The 27,329-nt window shown below is 42.6% G+C and overlaps 3 protein-coding genes and 1 pseudogene across 15 annotated transcripts in view; 3 read left to right on the top strand and 1 right to left on the bottom strand.

Moving 5' to 3' along the window:
• Positions 1-27,329, bottom strand: part of LOC105491738 (N-alpha-acetyltransferase 16, NatA auxiliary subunit) — a 249,151-nt gene that overhangs the window by 70,043 nt on the left and 151,779 nt on the right. For 3 of the 7 annotated variants that reach the window (XM_071081438.1, XM_071081440.1, XM_071081441.1), the window contains exons 3-5: positions 12,271-12,362; positions 10,124-10,268; positions 4,042-4,224 (exon numbers count right to left, since the gene is read on the bottom strand). In XM_071081438.1, the coding sequence (XP_070937539.1) occupies positions 4,042-4,044 (3 nt within the window). In that variant the 5' untranslated portion in view covers positions 4,045-4,224; positions 10,124-10,268; positions 12,271-12,362. Of the gene's footprint in view, positions 1-4,041; positions 4,225-10,123; positions 10,269-11,221; positions 11,487-12,270; positions 12,363-19,163; positions 19,499-27,329 lie in introns of those variants that run through there. The other 4 variants (XM_011758402.2, XM_024796031.2, XM_011758403.3 and 1 more) reach the window with 4 other exon arrangements.
• Positions 1-27,329, top strand: part of LOC105491737 (mitochondrial translation release factor 1) — a 95,132-nt gene that overhangs the window by 4,187 nt on the left and 63,616 nt on the right. For 4 of the 7 annotated variants that reach the window (XM_011758394.3, XM_071081447.1, XM_071081446.1 and 1 more), the window contains one exon: positions 2,920-3,070. The exons of 1 other annotated variant lie outside the window; for it this stretch is intronic. In XM_011758394.3, the coding sequence (XP_011756696.1) occupies positions 3,049-3,070 (22 nt within the window). In that variant the 5' untranslated portion in view covers positions 2,920-3,048. Of the gene's footprint in view, positions 1-2,919; positions 3,071-7,254; positions 7,492-12,928; positions 13,030-27,329 lie in introns of all 7 variants that reach the window. 2 more of the 7 variants (XM_071081449.1, XM_071081448.1) reach the window with 1 other exon arrangement.
• Positions 8,709-9,760, top strand: LOC105492766 (small ribosomal subunit protein uS2). The gene has a single exon (XM_071081451.1). The coding sequence runs from the start codon at positions 8,786-8,788 to the stop codon at positions 9,671-9,673; it is 888 nt and encodes a 295-aa protein (XP_070937552.1). The 5' UTR covers positions 8,709-8,785; the 3' UTR covers positions 9,674-9,760.
• LOC105491764 (ras-related C3 botulinum toxin substrate 1 pseudogene) lies at positions 18,433-22,031 on the top strand (annotated as a pseudogene).

The raw sequence follows: 27,329 nt of genomic DNA on the forward strand, positions 1-27,329 counted from the left end.
ATGAGCACTCTGCAGCACCTACCCACTGCCAACTTTCCCTTCCCATGACACACAGCTCTGTGCCAGCATCTCCCAGGGAAGCACAGTCATGCAAAGAAAATCTGCAATCCCAAATACTAGAAAGCAGCACTAGTTTGCTACTAGTCATAAACTATAGTTATATATAGTTATAAATACTCATATTTAATATTTTCTTCATCTGTCTTTCACATACCATACACACATGCCTTTTGTATTAGTCTGTTCTCACATTGCTATAAAAAAATTACCTGAGACTGAGTAATTTATAAAGAAAATAAGTTTAATTGACTCACAGTTCTACAGGCTATACAGGAAGCATGACTGAGGAGGCCTCAGAAAACTTACAATCATGGTGGAATGCAAACGGGAAGCAGGCACGTTCTACATGGCTGGAGCAGGAGGAAGAGAGTAAAGGAGGAGGTGCTACACACTTTTTTTTTTTTTTTTGAGATGGAACCTCACTCTGTCACCCAGGCTGTAGTGCAGTGGCATGATCTCAGTCACTGCAACCTCCACCTCCTGGGTTCAAGCAATCCTCCTGCCTCAGCCTCCTGAACAGCTGAGACTACAGGCATGCACCACCATGCCCAGCTAATTTTTGTATTTTTAGTAGAGACGGGGTTTCACCATGTTGGCCAGGCTGGTCTTGAACTCCTGACCTCGTGATCCACCTGCCTCAGCCTCCCAAAGTGCTGGGATTACAGGCATGAGTCACCATGCCCAGCAGTCCTACACACTTTTAAACAATCAGATCGTAAGAACTCATTATCATGAGAACAGCAAGGGGAAAATCTGTCCCCATGATCCAGTCACCTCCTACCAGGCCCCTCCTCCAACACTGGGGGTTACAATTCAACATGAGATTGGGGTGGGGGGGCATGAATCCAAACCATATCACCTTGGTTGTCTACACTACTGTGGGGGTAAGGGGAGAGGGAGGGAATAGAAAAGAACACCAATCATGCTGCTGGTAGTTGTCATCCTGAACCTTATGTGTTTAAAAGATGTAATGTATGCACAATCAGAAAGCCTAGATTAACCAGTAACTTTAATCTTATTACTGACTTCCTGTTTAGTCTGGAACAAATCTTATTTCTATCTTTCAACAGAAAATGGGGTTATAATAACATTATTATAATGTGTTTCACAGCAGGGTTATGTGAATTTAATGCTTAGTCATTTCAAAGCCTGTGATAAAAAACAAATACTGTGTAAATCTGAACTCACTGTCTCTGAGGAAAAATGCCGAAGTCCCTTTGGAGCCATCATGGACATCCACCCAGATGCTCCTTCCTGGCGCTTCAGACGGTGCATACCTCCTTTAGAATCATGCACAAAGTAAAATAACAGTAACCACATCTGTAAAGGCCTTTGCAGTTCCCAAAGCCCATTTTACATATATAGTATGGCCACTGATTCTTCTTATTCAGCCTAGTAAAGACAAGGAAAAAAGAATCTGGAAAAGGATTTTCTCCACCCCATACACATGCATGTCTTCCAGAGCCAGCTGGCAACCTAAAATCAAATAGTTTGCTGCTATTCCCACAGCCAATTTAACTATGTAATTAAAGGCTGATGGGAAAATAACTTGTCAGGTTACACAGCGTGTTCCACCTCAGACTCCCCGATGTTTCTGCTCTCTTCCATGTTCTTGGCGCTTCTTTCTGAGAAAGAAAGGTACTCTCATTCCTCCCTTTGAGTTCTTCATCTCATCCCTTTTTTCTTTTCCTCAAATTTTATTCATCAGTTACTCTCCTCCCAGTTTGCATGTTCTCTCTCTTTAGATAGTTTATATCCTAGTGGGAGGAGACAGATTATAAACGCGTAAACAAATAGACAAGGTAATTCCAAACTGTATGAAGTCCTATGAGGGACATAAAGCAAGTCCTATGAGGGAAACAAAGCAAGATCATTTGAGAGCAATGGGGGCTGAGGGAAGGACAACTTTAAACCAAGTACACAGGAATGAGAACCCTTTGGGGAGGTGATAACGACAATTGAACAGAAACCTGAGGATGAGAAGGATGGGATGGCATATTCTAAACAAAGGGAACCATATGCAAATATCCTAATACAGGAAGAAGATTGGTATGATGAAGGAATAGAAGGGAAAGGTGAGAACTTGTCTCTCTTCTCTGGTTAAAGGTCGTGGCTGGAGTGTAGTGCAGGAGAAGTAAAGTGGTATGCAGTACAGTTGAAAATATAGGCCAGGTTGTGCAGAGTTCGTGGTCTCAGGCAATGTGGATTTGTTTTGTTTTTTAAATCTTAAGTTCAATGGGAATCTACTGAAACATTTTCAGAAGGCAAGTTACATGATCTGATGATTTAATTTTTTAAAAGTCATTCTGGCCAAGCACAGTGGCTCACACCCATAATCCCAACTCTTTGGGAAACCAAGGCAGGAGGATCACTTGAGTGCAGGAGTTCAAAAACAACCTGGGCAACATAGTGAGACCCCGTCTCTACAAAAAAATTTAAAAATTAGCCAGACATAGTGGTATATGCCTGTAGTCCCAGCTACTTAAGAGGCTGAGGTGGGATAATAGTTTGAGCCTGGGAGGTCAAGGCTGCAGTGAGCCATTATTACACAACTGCATTAAATCACTCTGACTACATGGGGAAAACAGATGAGAAATAGTAGGGTATTTTTTAGGAAAGTGGCAACTCTATTTATCCCTTAAGATTTGGCTTCTGTGCCCAACAGTTTTCTGAAAGTGTTTTCTGAAATATCATCAGTTCATTTGTTCTGCGTTGTGAAACCTGAAAAAGCCAATCCTTCAAGATAAATCCTTAGTGTCTAACTGGGCCTGAATTGAAAATAGAGCCAATTGGCCATTTGCTGATTAGAGATCACACATGTACTCTGAGTTCCTTACAGGCTTTTGCTTAACTTTTCAGCTTTCATAGCTGCCAGTTCCTGTTTATACTCCAGAACCAACCAATAAGCTGTAACCTGTGTCAAGCAACCAAAACTCAGCAAAATCAACCAATCAGAACTAAGCAAGTTTGCATCCTTCATTTGCATAAATGGAGGAGCATGGGAACCTGGGTAGGTACTTTCTGTATAAAAACAATCCCTCCCTTTGTTCTCTGGAATGTACCTTCCTTTTGTGCCAAAGGCTGTGTCTCCCCAATTTGCAAACTGTTCATTGGAATATTCTCTTTCTTCTAAATTCCTTTTCAGATAATTTTTGTTCACAGTATTTATTGTTGAGCACCTACAATGTTACAGGCAGTCTGCTAACAGTCAAAAATATCTGCTCTCAGCGGAAGCCCAGGCACATGTCTGTAGTTCCAGCTACTTGTGAGGCTGAGACAAGAGCATCACTTGAGCATAGGGATTTGAGGCTGCAGTGCACTGTGATTGTGCCTGTGAATAGCCACTGCCCTCCAATCTGGGCAATAAGTAAGATCCTGCCTCTAAACAAACATCTGCCCTCATGGAGCTTATATTTTTAAGAATTGGCTAATTCCAAAAAGTTTCTCAGTCCGCAGGGTCCTTAATCTCTCATTGGCATTTCACACTGTAGACCACCCTCTCCTTCACGAATTTCTCTTCCTTATGTTACCAGAAAGGGCTCCTGATCCAGACCCCAGAAGAGGGTTCTTGGATCTCACTGAAGAAAGAATTTGGGGCCAGTCCACAGTGCAAAGCAAAAGCAAGTTTATTAAGGAAGTAAAGTGGGGAAAGCATAGCTACTCTATAGACAGAGTAGAGCATTTCTGAAAGTAAGAGGAGGAACGCACCCACCCCTAGGTACAATGCTTATTTATATATAGGATAACAACAACAACAACAACAACAACAAAAAACATGGGGAGATTTGCTCTGCTACAAGGGTTTGTGATTTAAAAATTAATTTTCTTAATTACTGTATTTTACAAGAATCGATATTATTTATCTTTAAAGCAAAATTAGGAGTGCTTTTGTTTTCAAGATATCAGGACATTCCTGAGTCTGGGTCTGTTTAGTAAACGTTATTAACCTGTTCCGTTAATGTAGCGGCTAGGAATACCTACCATCCTGGGAATGCAGCCCAGTACGTCCCAGCCTCACTTTTCTTAGCCCTCACTCAAGATCGAGTAGCTCTGGTTCAAATGCCTCTGACACTTGCATCGCCAAGACACTGCAGAATTCTGGGTTTTCTCCTGCACCTCTTCTTGGTCATCCTTTGGGTCCTCAATCAAGTCCTCGTTCTTCTCCTAAATGTAGATTATCTAGATAATTCTGTTTTCTTTTTCAACGACAACAGTAAAACATGTTCATTGAACACCTACTATGTGCAAGACCAGCATGTACAGAATACACTAGCAATACAAAATTAATAAATTCTCTTGCTCCCACAGTGTCATTATTAACACCAAGTAGATGACTTCAAATCTGTCTCCAGTTTCAAGTCCTTTTTTGATCTCTTCTGGCCTTCATTCTCATTGTTTAATATCTCCATCTGGATGTCTTATAAGCATTTCCTACTTTAACAGTTGAAATAAAATTTATTATCTTCCCATCAAAGTAGTCCAAAAAAATAGAGAAAACTACTTCTCTGTTTTTGTTATTGACACCACCCTTGTAGTTAGCATCAAATATATATATACATATAAAATAAAAATAAATAAATCAAAAAATATAAATAAATAAGAAAGGCTCTTTCTGGAATTTCTTGTCTGGAATATAGATATTCTAGCTTCTTGAGTAGCTGGAATTACTACAGGTTCCACCTACTCAAGGTGCTCTCTTGAATAGCTGGAATTACAAGTTCCAACTACTCAGGTGCAACCACACCCAGCTTGCCTCAAAATTTTATAATCAACTTTGACTGCTCTTTCTTATTCTCAAGTTGCCAAGTGCTTTAGATTCTAGATCTAGGCCAGGTGCAGTGGCTCACGCCTGTAATCCCAACACTTTGGAGGCCAAAGCAGGAGGAACACTTGAACCCAGGAGTTTGAGACCAGCATGGGCAATATAAGGAGGCCCCATCTCTACAAAAAAAATAAAAATAATTTAGCCAGACGTGGTGGTGCACACCTGTGGTCTCAGCTACTTGGGAGGCTGAGGTGGGAGGATCACTTGAGCCGAGGAGGTCAAGACTGCAGTGAGCCATGATTGTGTCACTGCACTCCAGCCTGGGTGATAAAGTAAGACCCCATCTCAAAAAATAAAAATTAAAAAAAAAATCCATATCTAGTGTGTTTCTCCCGTTTCTTCCCTGTGTTGGGGCACAGAAATGATTCCCCAAATATAGCCATGCTGAGTGCTTTTGAAAATCCTCAAAAATAAGCCTGAGAAGAAAGGTCTTTCTCTATGCCCCTTCTCCCACCTTCCTGTCTCTCTGATCCTGTTTCCAGAAGCACCCTAAGAAAGACTCTTGGCCAGGCATGGGGGCTCGCACCTGTAATCCCAACACTTTGGGAGGCCTAGGTGGGCGGCTCACCTCAGGTCGGGAGTTCGAGACCAGCCTGGCCAATATGGTGAAACCCTGTCTCTACTAAAAATACCAAAATTAGCCAGACATGGTGGTGGTGGGTGCCTGTAATCCCAGCTACTCGGGAGGCTGAGGCAGGAGAATCACTTGAACCCAGGAGAGGGAGGTTGCAATGAGCCAAGATCCTGCTACTGCACTCCAGCCTGGGCAACGGAGGGAGACTCCGTCTCAAAAAAATAAAAATAAAAAAATAAATAAGAAAGACTTTTTCTGGAATTTCTTATCTGAAGAAGAAAGTTTGAATACAATTGTCTTAAGACTCTCTCCCTAGGAATCTCATCAAATAACCAGGAAAGATCAACCACCAGAGAAGAGAAGAGACTGGGGGTCATCCCCACCCCCAGACAGACTTTTCATCTGTTCTTCTGAGAGCAGCACCAAGAGATTTCCCAGGGACTTTATCTACATAATAAGACAGACTTTGTTTCTGTGCAGCTCTGGTTCTTTTTTTGAGATGGAACCTCGCTCTGTTGCCCAGGCTGGAGTGCAGTGGTGTGATCTCGGCTCATTGCAACCTCCACCTCCTGGGTTCAAGCGATTCTCTTGCCTCGGCCTCCTGAGTAGGTGGGATTACAGACGCCCACCACCATACCCAGCTAATTTTTGTATTTTGAGTAGAGTCAGGGTTTCACCCTGTTGGCCAGACTGGTCTCAAACTCCTGACTTCAGGTGATCTGCCCACCTCGGCCTCCCAAAGTACTGCGATTACAGGCGTGAGCCACCGTGCCTGACCTGTCCTTCGCCTTTCTATATCATCTGCCTCTTACCTCCCAAGTCAGTACATCTCTCCCCTCTGAAAACAGGTACATAAGCTTCTGTATAATAGTGCATTGTTGGGTCACCATTCTGTGATTCCCCCATGCTATTTACATGAAAATAAAATTGTGTATGCCTTTTCTCCTATTAATCTGCCTTTTGTCAGTTTTCAGTGAACCCTAAAGGGTGAAGGGAAAAGTTTCCTATTCCCTGGTGAATGCTGAGTTAATTCCACTACCTGTGCTTAGGAGGGCATACATCTTGACCTTCTTAAGGAATTTTACTCCTCTCTCCTATTTCTCCTTTCTCTTCTCAATTACTGCAATCATTTCATCATAACTGTTATTGAACACTTACTCTGTACTAGACACTATATGCAATTTGCTATTTCTTATTTAATCTTTATGAAACCCCTATGAGAAAAATACTATTATCCCTGAGAAAAAGAGAAATAGCTCAGAGCGATCCGATCTATGTGAGGTGTGCAAAATGTATCAGGCCCAGAGAGACATGAGTATGGAGCTTCAGTCATGGCCCCCTGCACCCAGTCAATTGTTTAAAGGCATTTTGTTCTTGACTAGCTGCCTCGCCCATTACCTTCATGTTACTGAAATTTGTGATACAAAGAACAATGTGTAGCCAATCAATAACTTATGTCATTTTAATGTAAAATCTTGGTAAACAATTTAGGAATTGCCTCTTTTTTATTTTTTTCCTTTAAAACCCACTGGTAAGGCTGGGTGCAGTGGCTCATGCTTAAAATCCCAACACTTTGGGAAGCTGAGTCAGGAGGATTGCTTGAGGCCAGGAGTTCAGGCCCAGCAAGACCCTGTCTCTAATTATTTTTTAAAAATGTTTAAACTACTTGTAATTACAGCAAATAGAAGTGTGTATTCAGGGAAACTTGAATCTATGCTTTTGGGTGGCCATCTTCAAACTTTGAGCTCAAATAAACTCTATGCTTAATCATATTTTCTGTATCTCATTACTTAAGGTTGACATTTTGGTGACCCAAACGGGACCTGAAGCAGACCTCCAGTGATCACTGTCACTTCACTGACAACTGGAGACCTGGTGCCAGTAGTTTATCCAACCTTCTGGAGTCAACCATGATCCCTGGAAAGGCCCCTCTCAAGTTTGAATCTTCCTGACTTGCTTGAGGATTGAGACATTATTTAAGCCTATACACATTCCTAAATTGATAGGGCTGAAATTGAAACTCTACTGTTCGGTAAGAGTTTCATTTGTTGTTCTTTAGTGATTTTGGTGATCACAGATTTGTAAGTTTCACTTTTTCTCTGATATTAAGGTCTTATTTGAATTATACCTTAGAGCTTTTCAAACTTTTCTCTCATTCAGAATTTTGGTCAGGAAGATACCAGTTTATCACTGAAAAAAGAAAGTCTTTAAAACTGGCCAGATTGTGAAGCTCAGTTCAATTGACAAATTTAAACTTTTCTTCTTGAGTGATCAAAATTCCTCCTGCTAGATCTTTTTGGCCATTCAAAAGAAAAGTCTTAGTTTTGGGCAACCTTACTTCTATAACTGAGTCTTCCTCCTGAAGTAGAGATCCACCACTAGAAACACCAGCTGGATTCATGTTTAATACTCACAGCACCTCCTCATGCAAATATCTAGGAAAATGGATCTCATATTACTCAAGATGACCCCAAGTTACAATGGCCAAAATGGGGTACCTTTGAAACACCTAAACTAGTCTATCTGCATGATCCATTAGTAAAAGTCGGCTCTAAAAGAAAAGAAAATAACTGGGAGCTATTTTCAACAGTACTTAGAAACCTCTAAAAGAGGTTGTGATAAAGCCGATTCTCTGCAAGAGTAAGACAAAAGTACAAAACAATTTCTGAATTTAAAAATACTGCTAAAATTTTTCCCCCTCCTTCAGCTCCTGTTTCTACTTTTTTTTTTTTTTTTTTTTGAGATGGAGTCTCATTCTGTCGCCCAGCCTGGAGTGCAGTGGTGTGATCTCGGCTCACTACAACCTCCACACACACACTCCCACCCTCAGGTTGAATCACATCTCCTGCCTCAGCCTCCTGAGTAGCTGGGATTACAGGCATGAATCATGCTCGACTAATTTTTGTACTTTTTAGTAGAGACAGGGTTTCACCATGTTGGCCAGGCTGGTCTCAAACTCCTGGCCTCAAGTGAACTGCCTGCCTTGGCCTCCCAAAGTGCTGGGATTACAGGTGTGAGCTGGCCTCCTCCTTCTCTTTTGACAGAAATTCCTTGTCCAGATTTACCTCCTTTTCCTCTTCTTCCTCATTCTGCTGTTCTGGCTCCATTTTGGAAATACCTTGTGTCCATTAGAGGAGAACCTGACTTGATATATCAACCATGGTCAAAAGTAGAACTTAAAGGCATAATTTAAAAATTCCCAGATCCTCTTCAGGACCCCACTGAATTTGCTAGAAAATGTGATTTAAGCTTTCCGCGCTACCTACAGAGGGGTCCATACGGCGTTGTTCTGGATTCCCGTCGTAACTTAAAGGGAAACTTTCACAATGTCCGGAGCCCTTGATGTCCTGCAAATGAAGGAGGAGGATGTCCTTAAGTTCCTTGCAGCAGGAACCCACTTAGGTGGCACCAATCTTGACTTCCAGATGGAACAGTACATCTATAAAAGGAAAAGTGATGGCATCTACATCATAAATCTGAAGAGGACCTGGGAGAAGCTTCTGCTGGCGGCTCGTGCCATTGTTGCCATTGAAAACCCTGCTGATGTCAGTGTTATATCCTCCAGGAATACTGGCCAGAGGGCCGTGCTGAAGTTTGCTGCTGCCACTGGAGCCACTCCAATTGCTGGCCGCTTCACTCCTGGAACCTTCACTAACCAGATCCAGGCAGCCTTCCGGGAGCCACGGCTTCTTGTGGTTACTGACCCCAGGGCTGACCACCAGCCTCTCACGGAGGCATCTTATGTTAACCTACCTACCATTGCTCTGTGTAACACAGATTCTCCTCTGCGCTATGTGGACATTGCCATCCCATGCAACAACAAGGGAGCTCACTCAGTGGGTTTGATGTGGTGGATGCTGGCTCGGGAAGTTCTGCGCATGCGTGGCACCATTTCCCGTGAACACCCGTGGGAGGTCATGCCTGATCTCTACTTCTACAGAGATCCTGAAGAGATTGAAAAAGAAGAGCAGGCTGCTGCTGAAAAGGCAGTGACCAAGGAGGAATTTCAGGGTGAATGGACTGCTCCAGCTCCTGAGTTCACTGCTACTCAGCCTGAGGTTGCAGACTGGTCTGAAGGTGTGCAGGTGCCTTCTGTGCCTATTCAGCAGTTCCCTACTGAAGACTGGAGTGCTCAGCCTGCCACGGAAGACTGGTCTGCAGCTCCCACTGCTCAGGCCACTGAATGGGTAGGAGCAACCACTGAATGGTCTTAAGCTGTTCTTGCACGGGCTCTTAAGCAACATGGAAAAATGGTTGATAGAAAATAAACATCAGTTTCTAAAAAAAAAAAAAAAAAAAAAAAAAAAAGAAAATGTGATTTAAATGTTTGAGCTTATAATCCCAGATTCTCTGGTTTATACCAAGTGATTCGCATATTAGTGTCAGAAAGTAAAGCCAAAGATTAGATAGCAAAGGCAAATTGGAGAAATTGTTTAAAGGACTTACATAAATTTTCTGAAGCAGATCATGAATGGGCCTGCAATACTGCCAAAGCTTTGCTAAATCCTATCCCCTTTGTTTTCCAAAAGTTATTAATTGGAACAAAATATAACAATACCAACAAAATCTTGATGAGCCTGTAATGTTATACTATGAGAGTGTGAAAAAAAAAAAAACATTTAAACAATATTCAGACCTATCAGAATAAACGTATGCTAACTTACCAAAATGATGTTCTCCTTAACTAAAACTTAGTAAATGGATCAGATAAAGAACTGGCATTTGTAACAAAGAGATAATGCCCCAGTTGGACTGCCTCTCAAACTCATGAGCCAGTTAATTTTGCTGATCAAATATTCCATACTCTACCTAAGGAAGAAAAAGAAAAAGTCAAACAAAGAGGAAAAGCTAAAAAGATCATGAGTTTGCAACTAAAACAATTGTCTAACCTAGTAAGTTCCAAAACCAATCTAATCCTCTGCTTTGCAATTTCTGCAAAAATCCTGGACATTACAAAAAGGATTGTAGATTATATAATATTCACAGCTCCTTCTCTCAAAGGAAAAAAAGGGAAAATGTATTTAGAATTAAAAGATAAGATTGAATTATTAGGTTCAAGAATTTTTTTGAAATCTGATCCTATTAATTTATAAATTGCAGTTTATATTGTCATAGAGGAAACCAAATTGTTAACTAATGAAGAGTTATAAGAGGAATTAAAGGCTGGGCACGGTGGCTCACACCTGTAATCCCGGCACTTTGAGAAGCCAAGGCAGGCAGATCACCTGAGGTCAGGGGTTAAAGACCAGCCTGGCCAACATGGTGAAAACCTATCTCTACTAAAAATACAAAAAATTAGCCAGACGTAGTGGCATACACCTGTAATCCCAGCTACTCAGGAGGCTGAGGCAGGAGAACCACTTGAACCCGGAAGGCGGAGGTTGCGGTGAGCCAAGATAATGCCACTGCACTCCAGCCTGGGTAAAAAAGCGTGACCCAGTCTCAAAAAAAAAAAAAAAAAAAAAAAAAGGAGCAATTAAAAGTAGTACCTGATCTCTTTGGCTTTTGGGGTACCAGGGATTACTTCGTATTGTGAGAGAAAACCTGACTTTTGTATGTGTAATGGGTGACAAGTTATTGGCAAAAGCTGCAGTTTTGGAAGTGGCAGCCAGTGGTTGCAGTGAGTGGTTGTTACTGCAGGGGACTTAGAGAAAAAGGAAGGTTTGAAACCTTGGAGGTTGTGGGAACACTCAACACCAAAAGATAGGACTACAGTGGGCTAATCACAGAGTGGGCTGATTGGCTTTGGGTCACCCACTAACCTTGGGGAATGTCTTTGTAGTGAGATGTACTGTGGAAGTGTTGACTTTGGAAAACAAGATACAAAAACCATCAGCAATATTTCAAACAAAAATTTATGTAATCATTTTAGTGCTCCCATCAGTTCAGTCCCTTGTATTTCTTGTTCTGCTTGATGTTGACATAGCAATCCTCATGAATGAGTCCGTCTTTTATTAGAATTCTGGGAGTTTTTATTTAGCCCATTTATCCTAAAGTTATCAGAAATCAGTGTTCAAGAGTACTTGTTAGTCTTTTCCATGAAAAGCAATTTTGGAATACAGCTGATTGCAAATGCTTTTAGAGAAGAATTCAAAACAACAGCTGTGGATGATAAAAATTTAGAATAGGCATGATTAAAATCTGATGAAAGTTCCAATTGACCAGGAAATTTAGTTATTGCTATTACATGTAGCATTTAAGATATCTAGTAGATGCAACCAGAATTATGACTGATAATGTTACATCAGATCATCAGAATTTTATAACTTTTATATACTTTTTAGAATATTTAAATTAATAACATATTCATACAAATGTAACTTTAACATAGCAATCAAAAATCATAACAACATTATGACTGATAAAATATTATATTTTTATTAATTTGTATGATTTTGGAAACACTTATATCAATAACATACCCATAAATGTAACTGAGAGAAGATCTAATACTATTATTTGACAATGCCTACCATACAATTTACCAAATAATTTAATATCTCTACAAAATGAGAGATACATTCTTTGATGTTTCCAGAGGCCCAACTAGAATATCCCAAAGTTAATTTTAAGCCAAAAAAACATACTTTAGAATTTCAATCCTGGTGAAATCTGCCAAAGACATCAAAAGATTTGAAACATTTGATCAAAAGAGAATCATGGGCTGGGTACAGTGGCTCAGGCCAGTAATCCCAGTGCTTTGGGAGGCTGAGGTGGAAGGATTGCTTGAGGCCGGGTGTTTAAGACCAGCCTGGGCTACATTAGCAAAATCTCATCTCCATGAAAAGTTTTACAGCATGGTAGCTCAAACCTGTAGTCCCAGTGCGTTGAGAGGTCAAGGCAGATGATTGCTTGAGGCCATAAGTTCAAGACCAGCCTGGGCAACATATGAAGACTTGGTATCTACAAATAAAAATGAAAAATGAACTGGTTATGGCGACATACACCTGTAGTCCTAGCTACTCAGGAGACCAAGGATTGCTTGAGCCCCAGAGTTCAAAATTGCAACAAGTTGTGATTGCACCACTTCATTCCAGTTTGGGCAACAGAGAAAGACCTTATCTCTAAAACAAAAAATGAAAAAAAAATTTAATTAGCTGGATGTTCTGGCATGCATCAGTAGTCCCAGCTATTCAGGAGGCTGAGATGGGAGGATCACTTGAGCCTAGTTTACAGTGAACTACGATCACACAACTGCACTCCAGCCTAGGCAACAGAGCAAGATCCTGTCTCAAAACAAAAACAAAAACAAAAATCTGAAAAACAAAACAGAATCACAGGTCACTGTTAAATAATAGTTATTCATTTAACCAGAGTGATAATCATAAAACTTCAAAAGCTATATAGAAGTTACATGATTTTGAAAACCTTAGCCCATTTAAAGCTCAGTTTTCCTAAGTAACCAAAATCCTAATAAACACAACACAAGGATTATCTTGATAAAATGTAAAATCTGTCTTTTTTTTCAGATCTGTTACCAAAAAGGAAAAGAAAAATCTTCTGTTGTGTAATTGCTTTTTCTCATGAGAAGCCCAGTTAGATAACCTGGAAGTCAAACCTGATGAAAAAGGTACTTGAATTTAAGCAGACAGAGGAAGAGTTTGTCCAAGATTATGATGTACAATTTATTATGGAGAAATGTAAACAAGAAAACTAGTACCTTGAGTAGGGACACAAAGTAGGGACTCTTAGTAACAACATGAATGTTTCCTGGTTATAAAGAAAACCCAAGAGTACAGAATCAAGGTATACTGAAGGAAAACATTGCTTTTCTACATCTTCAAGATAAAACATTTCAGTGTTAGGCCATAACATCAGTGTTAGAACCAGAACAAAGGTTACAGGAATTGATAAAAACACTGAAGGAGAAAGTTACCACCCCAGCCAAGCAAAAAGATATACCTTTCCCAGGGATAAAAAAACAGAAGGCAATGACATGTGACCTGCAAGTCACATGCAGCAAGGTACAGTAAAAGTTGAACTTCTGAGATACAAGTCTGAAAAGTTTTAAAAAGATACAGATTTCAGAATTAAAAATTCAGAACCTCTGAATTTTACTGAAAGCAAATCGATACTTGATGAAAAACTTGTTATTCTAACACAGGGAACCAAAATTTTAGTTTTGTATTAGTATAATTTAATATCAAAGCTCAATCTTTAGAAAGACTTATAAGTAATTTCCTTTTAATTATAGCCAACTTGATCAAATGCAAATTTTCTTTCATAAATTTTCTTTTCACAAACCTTATCACAAAGTACTCTGACAATATGTACCATTGACAATATGCTTGGAATTTCTGCTTTGTCCTTTACTTTTGCTCTCTTAAATTTTACTTTATGACACAAATTTATCATATAAAGTTTTTTCTCATGTAAAATTATTATCTTTTCTTTTTAACCTTTCTTACCAAAAACACATCTTCATATCTATACTTTCTTCACATATCACTCTCCTACTTAACTGGTTCTTTCCTGTCTCTTCTATATTTTGAAACAATGTTTAATCTACAAATTAGACAAAATTATTTTTTTCTCAATAAAGAACACAACTTTATCCCTTTCTTTCTTTTTTCTTTTCTTTTCTTTTTTTTTTTTTTGTGAGATGGAGTCTCACTCTGTTGCCAGGCTGGAGTGCAGTGGTACAATCTCAGCTCACTGCAATCTGTACCTCCCAGGTTCAAGCAATTCTCATGCCTCAGCCTCCCCAGTAGCTGGGATTACAGGCACGCACCACCATGCCCAGCTAATTTTTGTATTTTTAATAGAGATGGGGTTTCACCATGTTGGCCAGGATGGTCTCAATCTCTTGACCTCGTGATCCACCTGCCTCGGCCTCCCAAAGTGCTGGGATTACAAGCCACCTTGCCCAGCCACTTTGTGACTTTCTTATAATTTGTTTCTATCAAAAATACATTTTGAATATATATGCACTCTTTGTATACAGAATTCTATATATTGATTACAATTTTTTAACTCTTAAATTTAGTGAAACCTAGGAAGCAAGATCTTGAATTGTCTGTCACATATCAGTATTTTACTTTTAATTTCTTTTCTTTTTTTACCTACCTGGTTCGTTTTCAATATATCAATCTTATCATGAGAATCATTTTGTAATTTTTAGAAACATGTTTCCCTATAACATAATTTTAAAATCTTATTTGATAATGACCCAGATTTAATTAGTATATATTAATTCAATACAACTTTAAGATATCAAATTACATTAAAAGTTCATTTATGGAAATTTATTTCATTTACCTAATTCATTTATTTTAGCAGATAACCTAGATGATTTCTGAAAACTGAAATATTCGACAAAGTTAGTTATGGTATCAAATTATTTCCTTGTTATCCATTTTTATAGCCTGTGACTATCAGGTGTTCACTTAAATACAAACCTTAAAGTTAAGTATATCGGTATTTTGCTGATAAGCCAGAAGATATGGCTGTTTTCATTAAATCAACAACATTAAATTAGTCTTATCACAAAATTACACAAAGATCATTCTGTTTTAGGCTGTTTATACTTTTATAACCTTTGTGTTAAACCATGACAGCTTCAGATATCTAACAGAGAAAGATATAAAACTGACCAGTAAACCCAGGCAAAGTGTATGCTGACAATTCTGAAGACATTTCTAGTTTTATTTTACCAATAATTTTAAAATCATCTTATTTATTAATGCTTTACTCATTTCACATAAACTAAAAGCCATGAGGGTTAATTACTATATATTTTATATGAGCATTCATTTCTCCTGAAGAGATTTCTGGTCAACTATGCCAGATTTTACCATGTAGACACAATATATAATACATGTATATATGTATAAATACATCTAAACACACACACACACACAAAGATTTCACAACTTTCATTTTAGAATTTTAGTCATGAGATAGTAATAAAAACTCATCGGCTCATAAAAGACAATTGGATCTAAATTATATTTCTGACAAAATTGGAATCTGATTGCCCTTACAGATAATCTAATGAAGACTGTGGACCAAAATTTCAGGCAAGTAAGTGTTTGTGGCAGTTTGATTTTAGTTTTTTGGTGATAGCGTCTCTCACTCTGGCACCCAGGCTGGAGTGCTGTGGCATCATCATAGCTCACTGCAGCCCTGAACTACTGGGCTCAACCAATTCTCCCACCTCAGCCTCCTCCCAAGTACCTAGTGCTACAGGCGCATGCCACCACACCTGGCTAATTTATTTTTGTTTTTATTTTCATTGAGATGAGGGTCTCACTATGTTACCCTGACTTGTCTTGAACTCCCTGCCTCAAATGATCCTCATGTCTTTGCTTCGCAAAGTGCTAGAAAGGCATAAGCCACTACGCCTGGCCGGAAGTTTGATTTTTGTAAAATCAATTTTACCCTTTTTTTCAGTTTCAAATGAGTTTAAGTTTAATTTTTTTGTCCTTTTTTTTTTTTTTTTTTTTTTTTTTTTTGAGGCAGAGTCTCACTCTGTCGCCCAGGCTGGAGTGCAGTGGCGTGATCTTGGCTCACTGCAAGCTCCGCCTCCTGGGTTCACACCATTCTCCTGCCTCAGCCTCCCGAGTAGCTGGGACTACAGGTGCCTGCCACCATGCCCAGCTAATTTTTTGTATTTTTAGTAGAGATGGGGTTTCAGCGTGTTAGCCAGGATGGTCTTGATCTCCTGACTTCATGATCCTCCCACCTTGGCCTCCCAAAGTGCTGGGATTACAGAAGTGAGCCACTGCGCCCAGCCAAGGTTACATTTTTAATATTTACATTTTGGCTAGGACTGGCTGAATTGAATAAGAAAAATAAAATCCCCAATTATCCTTGAATTAGTACCACATCTATCTTTCGTTTACCAGTCTGGTTTGCTTGATTAACAAATGTGGATGGGAAAGATTAGAGCAGTTTCTCTCTCTCTCTCTCTCTCTCTCTCTCTCTCGCTCTCTCTCTCTCTCCCTCTCCCCTTTCAGATTTTTTTGGTTGTTGTTTTTTGTTTTTTTGGTTTTTTTGTTGTTGTTGTTGGTCTCTGCATAGCAGAAAAAGTAAAACTTTTGTATTGAACAGAGATTCCTTATATTATTGCTCCAAGCTCAAGATTTTGATCTCTTTGATCTAAAAGCCTTTTATAAACACTTATATAGTTCTTTCTCTTTTAGATTTCTAATTTTTCAATTAAGTGTTCCATTTTAATGGGGGCGGCTGAATATATTTTACCATTGTCAGTGAAAGACTAAGATCACAAAAGGTCCAGGAAAGGTTGCAGGAAATCATAAGTGGCATTTATCAGTCCCAGTTTAGAAAAAATTTGTTGGATCTGTATTTTAACAATCTCAGGAGTTTTATTCTTGTTCTGTAGCTGTTCTGTTTGCATATCTGTTCTACATTTAAATACCTTTTCCTCTTTTGAGAGAAATAAATGTATGCATTGTGAAATTCCAAAAGTCTCTACCTAAGAGATATATGAGCACCAAAGGAACAAGCAGAAAGGAATGAGTTCAAATAAGGGAGTGGGGGTGGGGAAGTAGCCAGAAGGATAGGGAGAAGCAGTTGGAGGGGACAGGGAGAAAGTTGCTACATCTTTTTCAATTTAGAAATAGTTTCAGGCTGACCAGGTGCAGCAGCGCACCTGTAATTCCAGCACTTTGGGAGGCTGTGGCGGGTAGATCGCTTGAGCCTGGGAGTTCAAGACCTCCCCAGGCAACATGACAAAACCCCGTCTCTGCTAAAAATACAAAAATTAGCCAGGAGTGGTGGCGCGTGCCTAAAGTTCCAGCTACTCTGGAGGCCGAGGTGGGAAGATCACTTGGGCCTGGGAGAGCAAGGTGACAGTGAGCTGTAATCATGACACTGTACTCCAGCCTGGACAACAGAGCAAGACCCTATCTCAAAGAGAAAGAAAAGAAAAATAGTTTCTGGTATCCTTTTATTTACCTGTTGAATAGACGCAACTTTTTTTCAAAATTTCTTTTACAGGTTGGTGCAAACGTAATTGCGGTTTTGGAGAGTGAATTTTAAATCATTATAGCTAGGCTCAAATATATCTGTATTAATCAAAATAAGAACCATTACAGGCCAGGCGCAGTGGCTCACACCTGTAATCCCAGCACTTTGGGAGGCCAAGGCGGGCGGATCATGAGGTAAGGAGTTCGAGACCAGCCTGGCCAACATGGTGAAACACCCATCTCTACTAAAAATACAAAAATTAGCTAGGCACTGGGGTATGCGCCTGTAGTCCCAGCTACTCGGGAGGCTGGGGCAGGAGAATCACTTGAACCCAGGAGGCTGAGGTTGCAGTGAGCCGAGATTGCTCCACTGCACTCCAGCCTGGGTGACAAAGTGAAACTCCGTATCAAAAAAAAAAAGAACCATTACAATCAATACATTTTTGCCAATGAGAAATAAGTTTGTTTCTTCCTGTAGCATAAAAATCTGTGCTTCAGGCCGGGCACGGTGGCTCACGCCTGTAATCCCTGCACTTTGGGAGGCCGAGATGGGCGGATCACGAGGTCAGGAGATCGAGACCATCCTGGCTAACACGGTGAAACCCCGTCTCTACTAAAATACAAAAAAAAAAAAAATTAGCCAGGCGCGGTGGCGGGCGCCTGTAGTCCCAGCTACTCGGGAGGCTGAGGCAGGAGAATGGCGCAAACCCGGGAGGCGGAGCTTGCAGTGAGCCGAGATGGTGCCACTGCACTCCAGCCTGGGCGACAGAGTGACGACTCTGCCTCAAAAAAAAAAAAAAAAAAAAAAAAAAAAAAAAAAAAAAAAAATCTGTGCTTCAGGATTCAACAAACTCTTGGAAAGCATTTTCTGCATCCTGCTAGTTATGGAAGCGTTTTCCCTGCAAAACGTTGTTGAGATGCTTGAAGAAGAGATAGTCAGTTGGCGGGAGGTCAGGTGAATATGGCAGATGAGGCAAAACTTCATAGCCCAATGTGTTCAACTTTTGAAGCATTGGTTGTGCAACGTGTGGTTGGGTGTTGTCATGGAGAAGAATTGGGCCCTTTTTGTTGACCAATGCCGGCTGCAGGCTTTGCAGTTTTCAGTGGATCTCACTGATTTGCTGAGCATACTTCTCAGATGTAATAGTTTCACAGGGATTCAGAAAGCTGTCATGGATCAGATTGGCAGCAGACCATCAAACAGTGACCATGACCTTTTTTTGGTGCAAGTTTGACTTTGAGAAGTGCTTTGGAGCTTCTTCTCAGTCCAACCACTGAACTGACTGTCACCAGTTGTCATATAAAATCCACTTTTTGGCCAGGCGCAGTGGCTCATGCCTGTAATCCTAGCACTTTGAGAGGCCAAGGTGGGTGGATCACCTGAGCAGGAGTTCAAGACCAGCCTGGCCAATATGGCAAAACCCCATCTCTACTAAAAATACAAAAATTAGCTGGGCGTGGTGGCACATGCCTATAATCCCAGCTACCTGGGAGACTGAGGCAGGAGAATCACTTGAACCTGGGAGGCAGAGGGTTCAGTGAGCTGAGATTGAACCGCCACCGCACTCCAGTCGGGGTGACAGAGCAAGACTCCATCTCAGAAAAAAAAAAAAAAAAAAAAAAAAATTTAAATCTACTTTTCATTGCACAAATCCAATCAAGAAATGGTTCGTTGTTGTTGCGTACAATAAGAGAAGACAGCACTTCAAAAAAATTATTATTTTTTTAAATTTTTGCTCAGCTCATGAGGTACTCACTTATCAAGCTTTCTCACCTTTCCAATTTGCTTCAAATGCCAAATGACCATAGAATGGTCAACATCGAGTTCTTTAGCAACATCTTGTGTAATTGTAAGAGGGTCAGCTTTGATTATTGCTATAAATTGGTCATTGTCAACTTCTGATGGCTGGCCACTACGCTCCTTATCTTCAAGGCTCTTGTCTCCTTTGCAAAACTTCTTGAACCACCACTGCTCTGTATGTTCATTAGCAGTTCCTGGGCCAAATGCATTATTGACATTGTGAGTTGTCTCCGTGCTTTACAACCCATTTTGAACTCGAATAACAAAATTGCTTGAATTTGCTTTTTGTCTAACATCATTTCCATAGTCTAAAATAAACAAAAAATAAACATCAAGTAATGTCATTAACAAAAGAAATAAAGTGAAAAATACTCACTAAAATGATGTATAACAAAACCACATTATTTAAGAATGTATTCCAATACCAAACGGCAAATTCCAACAATGCAAAAACTGCAATTACTTTTGCACTCACCTAAATAGAAGCTTCTAAGTGCTAGTGACAGTAAGTCTCCCACTCATTTTATTTAAACCCAGCTTTTCCCAATTGTGCACATGAATTAATTATTTTAGGCATTTGCAAAAGATTCCCATTTTGGGCTAAGGGTGAGGTGGCATGGACAACGACCTTGGCACCCCATCCCCTGCCACCTGCAGTCATACACCTGCCTACCATGCTTCTATCCCACCACTTCTTGCCTTAATGCCTGACCACCACTGCCAGGGCCCAGTAAGTGACCCAGGCGGAAGCCATCAAGTGTGTGGTGGTTGGAGATGGAGCTATAAGTAAAACTTGCCTACTAATCAGTGTTACACCCAATGCATTTCCCAATGCATTATCACTATTGTCTTTGACAATTATTCCGTTGCCAATGTTAAGGTAGATGGAAAGCCAGTGAATCTGGGCTTATGGGATACATCTGGACAAGAAGATTATGACAGATCATGCCCCCATTCTGTCGGTAAACAGACATATTTTTAATATGCTTCTCCCTCATGAGTCCTGCATCATTTGAAAATGATGTCTGTGCAGAGTGGCATTCTGAAATGCAGCACCATTTTCCCAACACTCCCATCATTATTGTGGGAAGTAAACTTGATCTTAGTGTTGTTAAAGACACATTTGAGAAACTGAAGGAGAAGAAACTGACTCCCATCACCTATCTGCAGTTTTTAGCCAGGAATAAGGAGATTGGTGCTTTAAAATACCTGAAGTGCTTGGCTCTCACATCGCGAGGGTTCAAAACAGTGTTTGATGAAGCTATCTGAGCAGTTCTCTGCCCACTTCCTGTGAAGAAGAGGAAGAGAAAATGCCTGCTGTTGTAAATGTCTGATCTCCTGACCTCGTGATCCGCCCGCCTCGGCCTCCCAAAGTGCTGGGATTACAGGTGTGAGCCACCGTGCCCGGCGAAATGCAGACATTTTCTAAGTAATTTTCAGATATGTAAAGCAGAACAGCCTTCTTAATGAAACACTGCCATTTAATGCACCAATAACTTATTAACCCATGTTCATTCCATAATATCGTACTGTCTATCATAATGAAATGAGTACAACAAACTCAGCTCTTTGGATCAGTCTTTTTTATTTTATACTGAATGTCCTAGGGTGAGTTTGAGGGCCTCCTTGGTAAGTTCTGTGGCAGCCACCAGAGCTCGCAGACAAGGTTGCCAGCCCTGGACCGTGGGGTCTAACTGCTTGGAGAGATAGGCCACAGCCTGGTATGTGGATCCAACCGGCTGGGCCAGGAGGCCAGTAGCTACCTTTTGACGCTCCTCGGTGAATAGATGAAAAGGCCAAAGGGGGTTGGGGAGAGAGAGAGCAGGGGCAGAAAGGAGACAGTCCTGAAGCTTCTTGAAAGAGTTGGCAAACAATGAGGGGTCGGACAGCGGTCCGGTGGGTGCTTCCTTGGCAGCCTGGTAGAGGGGCTTGGCTAGGACCCTGAAGTTGGGAATCCAATGCCTGAAATACCCTACCAGTACTAGGAAGGACAAGATCTCTTCCGCATCCTGAGGAGGCTGGAGAGTTTCACTGAGGCTTATTCTATCTGCCGTGAGGCTTTTTGTAGTGGGTGTGAGGAGTATGCCTAGGTAGATGACAGAAGGGGTGCAAAGCTGAGCCTTAGCCGGGGTAACCTGATAACCTCGGTCGCCAAGAAAATTTAAAAGTGTTAGCAGTATCTGCAAGGGAGCTCTCCCAGGAGGGACTACATAGTAATAAGTCATCTACATATTGCAATAGTGTGCTGCGGGTAAGGGGACAGAGGCTAACATCCTGTGCCAGTGCCTGTCTGAAAAAATGGGGGCTATCTCGGAACGCTTGAGGCAAAACAGTCCCAGTCAGCTGGGAAGAAATATGAGTGTCTGGATCTTCCCATGTAAAGGCAAACAGAAAGTGACAGTCGGGATGTAGGGGAATGGTGAAGAAGGCATCCTTTAGGTCAAGGACAGTAAAATGGGTGGTATCGGGGGAATGCGTGAGAGAAGTGTATATGGGTTAGGAACAACTGGAAAGGTGGGGACTACTGCCTCATTGATGAGGCGTAGATCCTGCACAAGGCGGTAGGCCCTGGAGCTTTTCCGTACAGGCAGGATAGGAGTATTGCATGGTGAGTTGGCAGGGACTAGAATGTGCTGCTGGAGCAGGTGCGTGATGATGGGTTTCAGTCCTTGTTGGTGCTCAAGGGAGATGGGGAACTGGGGTCCAGGGGAAACTTAGAGGGGTCCTTCAGCCGGATGCGGACTGGAGTATGGTGCTGGGCAATGATCGGGGTGGAGGTGTCCCACACCTTAGGGTTAATGGGGACCAGAAACGGGAGTGGGGTGTCAGCCTGGCGGGGTTTATCAGGTGAGAGGAGGGGAAAGAGGAGCGTGAGGTGCAGGGAGGGGTTGGGCCGGAAGTGAACTGAGGCCCCTAGCTTGGAGAGGAGGTCTCATCCTAACAAAGGGACTGGGCACAAAGGAATGATGAGAAATGAGTGCGAGAAAAGGGAGCCATCCAGGCGGCAAGATGGAGGAGGAGTCTGGCGGTAGGTGGAGGGAGTGCTATCAATTCCCATGACCGTGACAGTGGAGGGATGGCTGGGGCCACTGAAGGAAGGCAAAACAGAGTAGGTAGCCCTCGTATCCATAAGGAAGGATATGGACTTACCCGCTATCTGGAGCATAACCCTGGGCTCGGCGAGAGTAAGAGGGGTTCCCGAGTCTGGGCCTCTTCAATCTTCATCAGTGTTGAGGAGCTGGAAGACGCCTCCAGCACCTGGAGGAGGGTCATCACGTGGAGGCATAGCAACCGTCCTCAGGTTGGGGCAGTCTGACTTCCAGTGGCCCATCTACCGACAGCTTGGACAGGGGCGAGTTGGCTTCTTAGGGTTGGGGCACTGCTTGGCCCAGTGGCCATCATTGCCGCACTTGAAGCAGGCACCAGGTGGCGCTTGGGGAGTACCTCCTCTCTGAGAGCTCCTGGAGCTGGCCGGCCTCAGGGCGGCTACCAAGGCCTGGGTTTGGAGTTGTGCCTTCTGTTTTAGCCTGGCCTGTCACTGGGCCTCAGCTGCTTCCTCCCTGGAGTTGTAGACCTTGAAGGCCAGTTTGACTAAATCCTGGATGGAAGTTTGAGGGCCGTCCTCCACCTTTTTAAATTTTTTATGGATATCCGGAGCCGACTGAGAAATAAAGTACATAGCCAAGATAGTTCCTCCTGCAGGGGATGTAGGGTCAAGGCAGGTGTACTGAGTGAGTGCCTCAGTCAGTCGGTTAAGAAAAACGGCCGGATTCTCATCTGAGCCTTGGACTACCTCCTTTAATTTATCAAAGTTGACTGACTTATTGGAGGCTACTTGCACGCTGGCAAGAAGGCACTGGACCATCATGTCTCGGCGGCGGTGGCCTGCCTGCCCAACCTGGTAGTCCCAGCCGGGCTCGGCCGAGGGCACCGCCTCGGTGCCAACTGGCATGGCAGGGTCAGTTAAATGAACCTGGTCAGCATGCTGCCTGGCTGCTGCTAGGATACACTCCCATTCCTCAGGGGACAGGGTTGAGGTCATAACGACATGGAGATCATGCCAGGTGAAGTCATATGCCTGGCATAGGTATCTGAACTCTTTGATATACAGAGTGGGGTTGGCCGAGAAAGAGCCTGCACCCTCTTCAGTCTTAGACAGGTCTGCCAGCGAAAATGGCACATGGACCCGGACTATTCCTTTGGCGCCTGCCACTTCCCGCAAGGGGCACAGGAGGTCAGTCCTGGACCGGGTATGGGCTGAGACAGGCGAGGAGGAGGTGGAGATAGGAGAGACAGGGCCCGTCAGGTTTAGTGGGGACACAGGAGGAGTGGAGGGAAGGGGTGGCGCCAACGAGGACGGAGATGATGACGGGTCAGGGTAAGGGGGAGGTTGAGCACGGGACCGAAGGGGGGGCAGGGAAAGAGTATAAGGGGCTCAGACAAAGAGGAAGAATCATCCTTCTCCTTGCTTGAGGGAGTGGATTTCGCGAGCAAGACCTGGGCCAACAAACGTTGGGCACAGAGGTCTGGGCGGGAGCGCAAGTCCCAAAAGGCCTGAACGTAGGCTACCTCAGACCATTTGCCTAGTCTCTTGCAGAAATTGGTCAGGTCTGTGAGGATGTTAAAGTCTAGAGTGCCCTCTGCAGGCCACTGAGACTGATTATCTAATTTATACTGTGGCCATGCCACTGTGCAGAAGAAAATAAGCAGCTTTCGTTTTAGGTCTTGGCTGAGACCTAAAGTCTGAAAATTAGCCAAGAGGCACCCCAGAGGGGATTTTCGGTCTGGTTAGGACTGGGCGGCCCCCATGATCCTGAGGCGGGCAGTCCAGAGGCAACGGGAGCATCCTCCCAGTGCCACGTGGAGTGCGGGGTATGGTGGCTTCTGGGGAGGTTGGACGACTCCTAGTCCCCAGTGCCGAGGTCACAAGTGACGGACGGGGGAAGCCCTGACGTGGCTGTGTTTTCGGGCAGGGACTCCTGGAGCCTGCAGGATGGGGGAAAACTAACCCAGCAGTGATCGAATTGAGTCTTGGATTTGGTAAAAGGGCTCCCGGCTGGGAGAGGAGGTCCTGGCTCTGGGAGAGGAAAGCCTGCCCGAACCGGCAGGGGTCCAGGGAGGGGTCTCCTCCCGGGTTTCCGCACTAATGTAATGTAATAGGGAAACAAGCAAAGTCTTACGAGGCAGATGAGAACAGAGGTAGTCTTTATTGGGCTCACGGGCGAGGTTCACCAGTCCCCTAGGAGGAGGACCAAGGAAGTCACGCTCGGGGTGGGTATCGGGGGGCTTTTATAGGGTGAGGTAGGCGGGGTTTATAGGTTTCAGTTTTCCTGAGTTAGGTTTCGATTTCTGAGGAATGATGTGTCCAGGAGCTTGCCCAGAGCGGGGGTTTTTTATCAGGCGTGAGCTTTTTTCACGCCCTGAGAGTCTTAGCAGGAAGTGAAGGGCGGGAAGTCCTAACAAAGGGCCTGCCATGCCGGGTGATACCGCCATGTTGGGTCTAGATTCCTGCCTAACATGGGCGACAGAGTGAAACACCATCTAAAAAAAAAAAAGGAACTGATTTGATGAAGATAATTTTAGTGACTTACAATCTAGGCAGAGGAATTAGTAATGTCAAGAAAAATTGTTAAAGACTTTGAAATGGGTGAAAGATTGGCCGGGCACAGTGGCTCACACCTATAATCCCAGCACTTTGGGAGGCCAAGGCAGGCGGATCATGAGGTCAGGAGATAGAGACCATCCTGGCAAACACTGTGAAACCCCATCTCTACTAAAAATACAAAAAATTAGCCGGGCGTGGTGGTGGGTGCCTGTAGTCCCAGCTACTTGGGAGGCTGAGGCAGGAGAATGGCGTGAACCTGGAAGGCGAAACTTGTGGTCCACTGCACTCGAGCCTGGGTGACAGAGCGAAACTCTGTCTCAAAAAAAAAAAAAAAAAAAGAAATGCAAATTGTGTACAATGGAGGGGCAAGTGATTATGGCTTTGCAGTTGTTCATTATTTAACCCTTTTCCCATTGAGGAAAAAAAAAAAAGTGCAGCTAACGCTCATTTAATTTGACATAAATATGCTCTTTGAGCCTGGAGAAAATCTGACTGATTTTCAATGTGAAAATAAAACATAAAAACTGTTCTTAGGCTGGGTGCAGTGGTTCACGCCTGTAATTCCAGCACTTTGGGAGGCTGAGGTTAGCAGATCACCTGAGGTCAGGAGTTTGAGACCAGCCTGGCCAACATGGTGAAACCCTGTCTCTACTAAAAGTACAAAAATTAGCTAGGCATGGTGACACATACCTGTAATCCCAGCTACTCCAGAGGCTGAGGACAGAGAATTGTTTGAACCTGGGAAACAGAGGTTGTGGAGAACCAAGATCATGCCGTTGCACTCCAGCCTGGGCAACAGAGCAAAAACTCCGTCTGAAAAAAAAAAAAAAAAAAACTGGGTGCTGTGGTTCATGCCTGTAATCCCAGCACTCTGGGAGGCCGAGGTGGGTGGATCATGAGGTCAGGAGGTCAAGACCATCCTGGCTAACACGGTGAAACCCCGTCTCTACTAAAAATACAAAAAATTAGCTGGGTATGGTGGCGGGTGCCTGTAGTCCCAGCTACTCGGGAGGCTGAGGCAGGAGAATGGCCTGAACCCAAGAGGCAGAGCTTGTGGTGAGCTGAGATCATGCCACTGCACTCCAACCTGGGCAACAGAGTGAGACTGCGTCTATTAAAAAAAAATGTGATTGGAGTTATTTCTAAACAGAACTAACATCAGAATTGTCTGAATCATCAGAATCAACTAATTTGGAAATACCTAATTCATCAAATGAATCTTCAGCCAACAACTGTTTGAGAACGATGTTAACATCTTGCATAGGAATGCTATGTTTTCTAGGATTTGACATTTTCAGTAATCAAGAATTACTATATTTTGTAAATGGAAGTACCACTACTAAAAACAGAATGCTATAATAAAATGATGCTTTTTGTTTCTAAAGTCAGTACACTAGAGTGATATGAAAATAATAATAGGCTGGGCGTGGAGGCTCATGCCTGTAATCCCAGCACTTTGGGAGGCCAAGGTGGGCGAATCACTTGAGGTCAGGAGTTTGAGACCATCCTGGTCAAAACAGTGAAATCCTGTCTCTACTAATAATACAAAAATTAGCCAGGTGTGGTGCAGCGTGCCTGTAATCCCAGCTACTCGGGAGGGTGAGGCACGAGAATCACTTGAAAACAGGCAGCAGAGTGAAACTGTGTCTCAAAAAATAATAATAGTAATAATAATAATAAAATCAAGATATTTCATGTCAAAAATATCGCGGGGTAAACATTCCAGCTGCAAGCACCGCCAGCAAGTATTCTCAGGGCAAACAGGAAAGGGGTTTAACAGATTTGTTTCAGAATTTCTTATGGTGTACTTATGTGTCTTGGCATTTTCTTTTTTTTTTTTTGAGACAGAGTCTCACTCTGTCGCCCAGGTTGGAGTGCAGTGGCCGGATCTCAGCTCACTGCAAGCTCCACCTCCCAGGTTTACGCCATTCTCCTGCCTCAGCCTCCTGAGTAGCTGGGACTACAGGCGCCCGCCACCTCGCCCGGCTAGTTTTTTTTGTATTTTTAGTAGAGACAGGGTTTCACCGTGTTAGCCAGGATGGTCTCGATCTCCTGACCTCGTGATCCGCCCGTCTCAGCCTCCCAAAGTGCTGGGATTACAGGCTTGAGCCACCGCGCCCGGCAGCATTTTCTTTAACCAGTTATAAAATCTACCGGTTTTCTGATTTATTAATAAATTAATCATTTTGGCACATGTTCAACTTCATATTTGTACAAGGGTCATAAGTTTACCTTTTTAAAGCATGCTTCAGCAGTATGAACAAAAAAATAAGTTTGAAAGTGTGTTTTCAGGAAATAAGTCATCCTCTTGAGCTGAAACGTGAGGCTCTTGGAGGATGTCATTAAAGTCACTTCACAGTGTTAACAAGAATTCTGGACAGAAACATAGTTATAATTAACCATTAATCCAGCAGTACTTTAGCCTACTTCCTTGTAACCAAAAGTCACATAGCACCAGATAGTGACCGTTTGTATGTATCCCCATTGTTCCTGTGAAAGTAAAATAAATCTTGGGGTCCCCAAATCACTAAGCT

Source organism: Macaca nemestrina, chromosome 16 (assembly GCF_043159975.1).
Source record: "Macaca nemestrina isolate mMacNem1 chromosome 16, mMacNem.hap1, whole genome shotgun sequence".
NCBI classification, from domain to species: Eukaryota; Metazoa; Chordata; class Mammalia; order Primates; family Cercopithecidae; genus Macaca; species Macaca nemestrina.

Excerpts from the sequence above, each read along its gene's own strand:
- LOC105492766 (XM_071081451.1), top strand. The coding sequence starts at position 8,786 with ATGTCCGGAGCCCTTGATGTCCTGCAAATGAAGGAGGAGGATGTCCTT.